The 9,203-nt window shown below is 56.2% G+C and overlaps 1 protein-coding gene across 8 annotated transcripts in view; it reads left to right on the forward strand.

Moving 5' to 3' along the window:
- Positions 1–8,267, forward strand: part of TLE3 (TLE family member 3, transcriptional corepressor) — a 48,260-nt gene extending 39,993 nt beyond the window's left edge. For all 8 annotated transcript variants that reach the window (XM_007197792.2, XM_007197787.3, XM_007197786.3 and 5 more), the window contains exons 14-20: positions 61–137; positions 928–1,177; positions 1,569–1,816; positions 2,675–2,822; positions 3,645–3,795; positions 4,901–4,977; positions 6,071–8,267. In XM_007197792.2, the coding sequence (XP_007197854.2) occupies positions 61–137; positions 928–1,177; positions 1,569–1,816; positions 2,675–2,822; positions 3,645–3,795; positions 4,901–4,977; positions 6,071–6,178 (1,059 nt within the window). In that variant the 3' untranslated portion in view covers positions 6,179–8,267. The remainder of the gene's footprint in view (positions 1–60; positions 138–927; positions 1,178–1,568; positions 1,817–2,674; positions 2,823–3,644; positions 3,796–4,900; positions 4,978–6,070) is intronic.
- The last annotated feature ends 936 nt before the right edge of the window (positions 8,268–9,203 follow it).

The following is a 9,203-nucleotide window of genomic DNA, read 5'->3' on the forward strand; positions in this document are numbered from 1 at the left end:
ATAGTGGGGGGACGTATGGCAGCACCCCTCACTAAGGGCTGGCCTGGCCTTGCCTTACAGGTTGGGTTTGACCCTCACCCCCCGATGCGGGCCACGGGCCTGCCCTCCAGCCTCGCCTCCATTCCTGGTGGAAAACCGTAAGCTTTGGCTATTTTCTGCTTCTTGGGGAGGGCAGGGGAGAGCACACCACCCACCCACCCATCCCCTGCCCTGGTGGACCTCCCCTGAGGAAAGGTGTCTGCCCCTCTTGGGGTACCCATAGGCCAGGTTGCAACCCCAGAAAAGCTGCCTAGCCACACTCCTGAACGGCCCCCAGGCTCCCTCTGAAAGGGGAACGAGACAGGGCTGGGGTTGAGGATGTGGTCCCTGGGCTCTGAGAGGGAAGGAACACTTCGGACACTGTGGTCTCCCAACCAAATGCCGTGGAGCTGCCCCGGCCTTGGGGGCTCCTGTGGGTTCTGCCCACAGCTGGCACCTAAAACAGCAGGCCGACCACGCTGGCTCACCCCTGGCTCTCATGTGCACCCTGTTGATTCATTTGCAGGGTCGCAAACAGGTTTTCTTCCCTAATGCCACTGGCTCCTAGAGGAGGGGTGGCATTCAAGCTGGGTCCTTTCTGGAGTCAGCGTGTTTGGGATTCTGTAGATGGTGGGGAAGCGTGTTTCACGGCCAGTTTGGGGTCAGCAACCTGGTTTGGAGCAAGGATCTGTAAGCGGGGGGAGAAGCCAAGGTTGGACTCTGCAGCAGTTTCCGGCCCAGTGCAGCCAGGCCAAGGAGGTTGGGGTTACCAGGTGCCCTGAGATCTGGGGAGAGGGGACACCTGGAGGCAGGGAGGCCAGGCAGGGGCGGGTGCCGGTCAAGCTGGGCAGGAGCTGTGCAAACTGTTAGAGGATTGGAGATGGCAGAAGTGTGGTTCTCCCCTCCCAGAGCCTACTCTTTCCACGTGAGTGCTGACGGGCAGATGCAGCCCGTGCCCTTCCCCCACGATGCCCTGGCAGGCCCCGGCATCCCCAGGCACGCCCGGCAGATCAACACACTCAGCCACGGGGAGGTGGTGTGCGCGGTGACCATCAGCAACCCCACGCGGCACGTCTACACAGGTGGCAAGGGCTGCGTGAAGATCTGGGACATCAGCCAGCCGGGCAGCAAGAGCCCCATCTCCCAGCTGGACTGCCTGGTGAGGACCCCAGGGCTGCGGGCGTCCCTTCCACCCGGCCTAGGAGAGCGGGGCAGCCTGGGTCAGGGGGAGAACCCCATCCCCCCCGGCCAGGTGCAGCCCTGTATTGACTGGGCGACTTTGGGCAAGCTGGCAAACCTCCCTGAGCCCCACTTTCATCGTCTGTAAGGGGAGATGATGCTGAGCTCCAGGGGTTTGTGAAGAAGGGAGTGAAAGTTTGAAAGTGGGGTGAATGAGGAGTGGGGTGAGTGAGGAGCGGGGTCGGACTGGCAGCTGCCTTCATTAAGGGCAGGAAGTGAGCAGAAGCGGCCAGGGTGCTCAGTGCTGTGGACCCTCCTGGTCCCCAGCAGGGGAGGTGGGTGGTGCTGAACACTGCCCCTTCCCCCTCCAGAACAGGGACAACTACATCCGCTCCTGCAAGCTGCTCCCCGACGGGCGCACGCTGATCGTGGGCGGCGAGGCCAGCACGCTCACCATCTGGGACCTGGCCTCACCCACGCCCCGCATCAAGGCCGAGCTGACGTCCTCGGCTCCGGCCTGCTACGCCCTGGCCATCAGCCCCGACGCCAAAGTCTGCTTCTCCTGCTGTAGCGACGGGAACATTGCCGTGTGGGACCTGCACAACCAGACGCTGGTCAGGTTAGGCACGGGAGGGAGCGGGGGTCCTCGTCCTCGGGAAGGCCTCGCTGGCCGTGCCTGGTATCTTTGCTGCGACTGGCCTGTCCGAGGTGCTGTGGGCCGGCCGGAACAGCGCGGGCGAGGGCACCCAGGTGAGAAAACAGCTTGTGCCAGATGCCCTGCATAGGTAGAGGATGGAGGGCTCCTTGGCCCAGGAGCTCGCACAAGGCTCTGGGGAGAAGGGGAGCTGGAGCAGGCCTGGGAGTGTGGGACTCGGATGAGTGGAGACACACAGACAGGGCAGGAGAAGGAGAGGCGTTGAGACCAGAGTAGAGGAGCAGTACCTCTTGGTGGTTAAGTGTGGGGCCTCGGGAGCAAAGCTGCAGGGTTTCAGTCTTGCCGCCGTGTGACCTTGTGCAAGTCACTTAACCTCCGTGCCTCGGTTTCCCCTGCATGCAACGGGCAGAGTGAAGCCCCTTCCTTACAGTCGAACCCCAGCGCCGGGCCCAGCATCGGCCCTCAGTGCAGTGTGGCCGTCTGCGTTAGTCATAGCACCATGCAGCTGGTTTATGGCCTCGGCCACGTGGTTCATGCGGGGTGACGAGGATGGATCAAGAATGCAGATTGAGGAGGAATGGGGTGTCGGGCTAAGGGGGTTCCCCTGTTACGTACCTGCTCCCCCAGAACTGCCCCTGCCCAAGACCCTTGAGCAGAGTAGGAGAGGGGCCCAGGCCTGGCTCTGCTGCAAGCTCCCCGGGGGACGATGGACCTCAGTTTCCTGTTCTGCTCGGGCGGAGCTGGCCTGCCCCCTGGGATGGCTGTCCGCTTGGCATCGGTTCTTCCCCGGAGCTCACCGCCATCCCTGCCTGGCCTTCCTAGGCAGTTCCAGGGCCACACGGATGGGGCCAGCTGCATAGACATCTCCCACGACGGCACCAAGCTGTGGACCGGAGGCCTGGACAACACCGTGCGCTCCTGGGACCTGCGGGAGGGCCGGCAGCTGCAGCAGCATGACTTCACCTCCCAGGTGTGCCCCCGAGACCCCCCCCTTCCCTCCATTGGAGCAGCGTGGGGCCTTCCCTCCCCAGGTCCCAGTGGCTGGGTCAGGGGACAAAGGGACCCTCATACCTGGTCGTTGCAAATGGACCTGAGACCAACCTGAGCCATCTGGGAAGGCTTCCTGGAGGAAGTGGCAATGAAACAGAATCGACAAGGCTTTGGAGTTGGACACACTTGACCCAACGGCTTGGATTTGATTCCCAGCTCCTCTACCGTTGAGCACTTTGGCCTTGGTTTTCTCACATGGGATGGGAATAGTCATAGCTACCTCACGGGTCTGGTGTGAGCGCCTGAAATGGTCCCTCTAAAAGCCTTAGCTGTAAGCCTGGCTCATAGAAAGCATTCTATAAGTGCCAGGTATTACTGTTTTTTTTGTTGTTATTTTATTACTCGTTTTAATATTTTAATCTTGCTATTCAATACGTTAGTGTTTTATTTACTCATATTTTTCTTAAGGAAAGGCAGAAGTCACTGAGGCAGACAGAATAACTGTGAAAGTGAAATATCTGTGCCACCTCTGAGTTTGCTCTGCCACTTTCTAGAGTCAGCAACCTCTCTGGGCCTCAACTTCCTCACCTATCAAATGGGGATGAAACATGAGATCCCATTCCCCCGGGTTATCGGGCTAGGGGTGGGGGGTGGGCTTGGCTTTGCAAATGGCAGGTGAGGAGGTGCTGGGGGAAGGAGTGGTGGGACGCTGAGTCTTCAGGGTCACAGAGCAGGGCCTTCGAGGAACCCCCACCCCTGTGGCTCTGGAGGATGCTGATCTCTTTATGCCCCTCCCCCACAGATCTTCTCGCTGGGTTACTGCCCCACCGGGGAGTGGCTGGCCGTGGGCATGGAGAGCAGCAACGTGGAGGTGCTGCACCACACCAAGCCCGACAAGTACCAGCTGCACCTGCACGAGAGCTGCGTGCTGTCCCTCAAATTCGCCTACTGCGGTGAGCCTGGGGGAGTAGGAGCCCCGGGAGGCCTGGCCTGCCCTCTGTGCATAGATGCGGCCCAAAGCTTAGAGAAGGGCCAGAACCCCGAAGTGAGCACGGTCCCAGTACCAGGCCCCCTGACCCTGACCAGTACCCCCCATCTGGCATCCCCCTCTGCATCCTCGGATGCAGATACTGCACAGGGTACCAAGCACTTGTGAGACCAGGCCAGAGCCAGACCTTGCTGGCTTGGGGCAGAGGAACGGTACTCACAGCCCTGCCAGCAGTGCTTCCAGGTGGTTCAGACCCCAGGCTTTGGTGGCCATAGCCCTGGATTGGAATATCTGCCGGCCCACTTTTTTTATATATATATAAATTTATTTCTTTTTTCTAAATTTAGTTATTTCCTTTTGGCTGCGTTGGGTCTTCGTTGCTGCGCGCAGGCTTTCTCTAGTTGCAGCGAGTGGGGGCTACTTTTTGTTGCAGTGGGCGGGCTTCTCACTGCGGTGGCTTCTCTTGTTGCGGAGCACGGGCTCTAGGCGCGCGGGCTTCAGTAGTTGTGGCACGCGGACTCAGTAGTTGTGGCTGTGCGGCTCTGATGCGTCCCGTCCTCTCTAAACCCCGACGGGTCTTTCTGTGGACCAGGAATTGCAGGCGCCCCACGTGGCTTTGGGAGCTCTGGGACATTAACGCAGGCAGAGCCCTGGCAGCGCACCTGCAGAGATCCGCCGCCTTCAGCTGGGTCTCCAGCCACTCAGAGCTTTGTCATTCCTAGTACTTCCTGCCATCTCCAGTAGTAGAATCAAGATGGATCAGTCGACCTTAGAGGCTTTAGAAAGAATCTTTTGGGCAGTGTAATCCCTGTGATTAACTGCAGATCCTCCCTTTCTCCGTCCCAGCCTGCCCTCCCCTCCCCTTGATTGCGCAGAAAGGCATTCTCTGGGTGTCGATGTTTGTGTTACTGTGTCTCAGTTACAAAATGCCTCTCACAAGTGAAGAGTTGGCCCAGCACTGGTTAGCAGTTCACACTGTGTTTCCATGGCAGCCTGCCATGCATGGGGCGGGTCTCACTTTAGAGGGCAGCAGCCCACAACCTGACGTTTCCTTTGCCTCCCGCCCGCAGGCAAGTGGTTTGTGAGCACTGGGAAAGATAACCTTCTCAACGCCTGGAGGACACCGTATGGAGCCAGCATATTCCAGGTACCACCCGCCATCCGAGCAGCCCTCCTGATTCTGCCCGGAGTCAGGGCCTGTCCGCGGCGATGGGGGCAGGGGTGGGGGAGGTAAAGCAGAACTTGCCCCGGCCTCTTCCAGCCCCTACCTGCCAGGGGTCCAGGATGGGTTCTCCAGAGGCAAGGGCTTGGACTCGGGCACATCAGTGGGCCGCACACTCTGCTGCTAATGGCATCTGACCCCTCAGGGTGAGGGCTTTTAAGCAGGGGCTCTTGTAGGATTTCTAGAGCAAGGAGAAGTGAAAACATGCTCTTGGCTTTGGCCTGCACGCTGAGCCCTCGCAGGAGGTGTGCTGGGCATTTGAGCAAACTGGGGAGCTTTTTTTCTGAGCAGTGTTGCCTGATATTCAAGTAAGTTCGTATTTCATCTCAACACTTCCAAGTAGGGAGAGAGGTGGGGCAGGAGAAGGATCCAGAAGGAAATGGGAGAGAAGGAAGAGGCTTTCTGTGAGTTTTCAAGACCTGGGGCCTGATGCTGCACCCTCTCACTTGGTCACTCACACGCTCCCACACACACAGACACGCACACATACAGAGACATGCCACACACACACACACACACACACACACACAGAGTCACACTTTTGCTCTCAGAGCCAACAAGCCACTTTCTGGATTCAGGCTAGAAGTCTGGCATCTAGTGTATCATACAAGTAACTTTCAAGTCTCCAGTTACACTGGATGCTTCAAATCTCAGGTGCAAATCCTTTTTCTTAGCTCACCAGGCTGAGAGTCTGGCCTGTTGACACCTGCTCCCAGCTCAGAAAAGCTTTTTCCTGTTTGTAAACTCAGGATCAAAGCTCATGCTCAAGTGTTCTGTTTTGCTTCTCAGAGCTGACTGTAAAGATCACGTTGGGCCCTGTTAACGAGCTTTTCCTTGTGGGGCAGCAGGTGGAAGGGGCCCCTCTAACGGGAAGGGCTGTGTTTGAAGGCCTTGCAGTGTGGGCTCCAGGGCGGGCAGAGGGCGGTTGAATTCGGAGAGCACTGAAAGGGCGTCCAGTACCCACAGAGTGAATTTCTGTCCTTTCTCTCGCCGCCCTCTCTTTCCTCTCCTCCTCCAGTCTAAGGAATCCTCGTCTGTCTTGAGTTGTGACATTTCGGCGGATGACAAATATATTGTAACAGGCTCTGGTGACAAGAAGGCCACGGTTTATGAGGTCATCTACTAAACAAGGACTGTAACAGGGCTGTCAAACTCTGGGAGAAACAGACACAGCTGTGCCAGGGAGACCCCGGCGAGGGGCTCCGTGCACGTGGAGGATGGGCGGCGAGCGGGCCAGCGCTGTGCTCCCGCGGCTGAGAAGGTGCCCCCGTCACAGTCGGGACTCCCAGGCGTGGATTGATGGGACTCACGGACTCTGATGGATTTCTCCTCTCCTCCTCCCCTTAACGATCCTGGCAGATGCTACACATAGATTGATTCGGAGGCTCGTGGCTCCGCCTCCCCACAGACACCCTCATGAATCTTTCCTTCCCCTTTTGTTTTTGATGTGTTCCCCTGCCCTGGCTCGGGGACACTGGAGCGTGGACCACATGTTTGTGCCAGGGGAGGGGGGGTTTCACGTCCCTGACTGTGCAGCGCACAAGGTTTGTGAAAAGTGTAAATAACAGACTCCTATCTCGGACTGGTCAGCGGGGGGAGGAGGCCCCTTCCCACCGGCAGCGCCAGCCGTGTATTTCGCCTGCTGTATTTGTAATCCACTCGTGGTGGTGGCTTTTTTCTTTTTTTTTTAAAAAAAAAAAAAACAACAACAAAAGTTCCCATCTGGGAAGGGGAGGCAGGGAGCGGGGTGCAGAATGGAGAGGGAGTAGAGCGGGGAGAGAACTCCTGGGGTGGAGGAGAGGCACTGCGGCTGGCAGCCAGGTTGGCTATCAGGTACCCCCCTGGACAAGTGTATCTCCATGTGGACCTGGGAATCGTTTGAGACGTGTCAGGACCAAGCTCCAGACAGACTGACGGACTGACAGAGCTTGAGATGGGTGCCAACCCCGGGCTGACTGCAGCAGCAATGGTGGGTTTTTCTGTAGTCTCCTGAGCTCCATGCTCCCCTTTCAGGTGTCTGACCCCCTGTCTCTCTCTCTCTCTCTCCCTCTCCCTCTCTCCTCTCTCTCTCTCTCTCTCTCCCCCTCCCTCCCCCTCTCTCCCTCCCCCTCTCTCCCTCCCCCTCCCTCCCCCTCCTCCCTCCCACCCCGACCTCGACCTCCGTCTCTCTTTGGTGCACACTTGGTTATCATGATGAGAAATGGAAGCTCGAAGCCACTCTGTCTCCAGCCCTTCTTAATCTTCGGACACAACCTAAAAAGGACACAAAGTTAGAGGAAAGCATAGCAACTCAGCTCAGGGAGCTACCAGAGGAAAAATAGTAACTGATGTGGGTGCTTTTTTTTTTTTTTTTTTTAATTTGAATAAAAGGAATTAGAAGTGATGTCCTTTCATAAAATGCCTTCTCTCCCCTTTCCTGCCTCTGACCTCCTCCTCTCTCCTTAGAGGGAAAGTGTGTATTTAACCTGCAGAGCTGTGAGTCTGAGGTTTATCTCCCCCCCTGCCTGGGGAGAGGGGACTTGGGGTTGGGCTGGGGGCACACGGGGCTGACTTCTTGGAGCTTCCCATCTCTCTTAGGAGCCCAGACAGCTTACAGGTAGAATATCGTCTCCTGCAGGTGCCACTTTTTGGTACCAAAATGTTCTGAGGTATTAGGATTTTGGTGGGTTTTTGGTCTTTTGGGTTTTTTTTTTTTTCCTTTTGGTCTTATTTTTTCTTCTTCTAAGGAAAAGCTAAAGGCCGTCGTGAGTCCTGGTGGTGGGCTCTCCATGGATGTAGCATATGGAAGATAATTTTTATACTGCATTTTTATGGATTATTTTATAATGCGTGATTCTGTCTGGTGAGAAGGAGGGAGGGGCTCTGGTGAACCACCCCCCCTACCCCACTCTTGTTCCTGGGTGAGCCCCTCCCCCGACCTGGCATGGCTGCAGAGATGGGCAAGGCGCCCTTCCCTTTCTAAGACTGGGGAGGCGTATCCAGAGTCTGTCTCTCCCTCTCTCTCTCTCTCTCCCTCTGTGTCCCCCCCCCCCACCTCCCTCTCTCCCTCCTCTCTCTCTCTGGGTCTCAGATGCTCAGCTGCCACCTCTTGTTAAAGGCTCTCCCCACAAGGGAGGGCGAGGGTGGAAGACAAGTTGATTCCTGAAGAAAAGAGAAAATGAAAAGTCATTGTAATGAGCTGTTTTTATATTTTTAAAAGTTACTATTTAAAGGTTGGTTTGATTGTTGCGTTTTAATTGCCTCCCCCCCTCCCCACCCCACTCCCCCCAAGAAGAGAGCGGGGCGCTGTCACCCCCATGTCCTGGGTCCTGGGCAGCTTCCTTTGTCATCCATAAACGTGAGCTCTTCTCTTTTCAAAGCACTGCCATGCTGCCCCCGGCCCTAAAAAGTGATCACGCAGGACAGTTAAGGGGAGTGCTTAACTTCCCCTGAGGGGAAGCCCACAGGTAACACCAAAGTCCTATACAGCTGTCACTGCAAAACTTTTTGGGGAAAAAAATGAAGTGTGATGAACTTCCAGTGAAATTGCAAAGTGTCTGTGACGTCACTTCAGGACCCTGAAAACCTCCACCGTCTTTTTTAAGCTTAAATTCAGATGTTGTGGGCTGATCCCGCTCTCTAGCTCACTAAGGGTGCGTTTCTGAAGGAGGAGGGATTTATTTACAGAAGGGGCAGGATAGGAAATGTAGGGCAGTGCCCTCAGGGAGGCAGGGCTGGCCTGGGATGGTTCCCAGGCTCCTGGCTGTCATGCAGCCATGGGCAAAATCTCTCTAGAAATAGGGACTAACACGGTTTCAAACTCCTTATTTTGTCAGTCATTGTAAATCAGCACAAACAATTGCTTACTGTTAATTTCACACAAGAAAGGGAGTTGAACATTTGAAAAAAGGAGTGACGATCAGGATAAAGCAGTCTATTCTAAGCCTAGAAAGGACAGCTGGACTGCACACACGGGTCATTTATCTGAAGCCGGTTGTCCTCTCAGGCTTACAGCGGAGAAGCTTCCAGCAGGTAGCAAGAATGCCCATCTGGGGCTACAGTTTGGCTGACAGCTCTGTCTTGTACTGGTTGCACAAACTTGAGTAAAAGCATCACCCCTTTGAACCACAGTTTCCTTGTTTGTCCAGGTCTGATCGTCACAGCAGAGGGCC

This window comes from Balaenoptera acutorostrata, chromosome 3 (genome assembly GCF_949987535.1).
Source record: "Balaenoptera acutorostrata chromosome 3, mBalAcu1.1, whole genome shotgun sequence".
NCBI lineage: Eukaryota > Metazoa > Chordata > Mammalia > Artiodactyla > Balaenopteridae > Balaenoptera > Balaenoptera acutorostrata.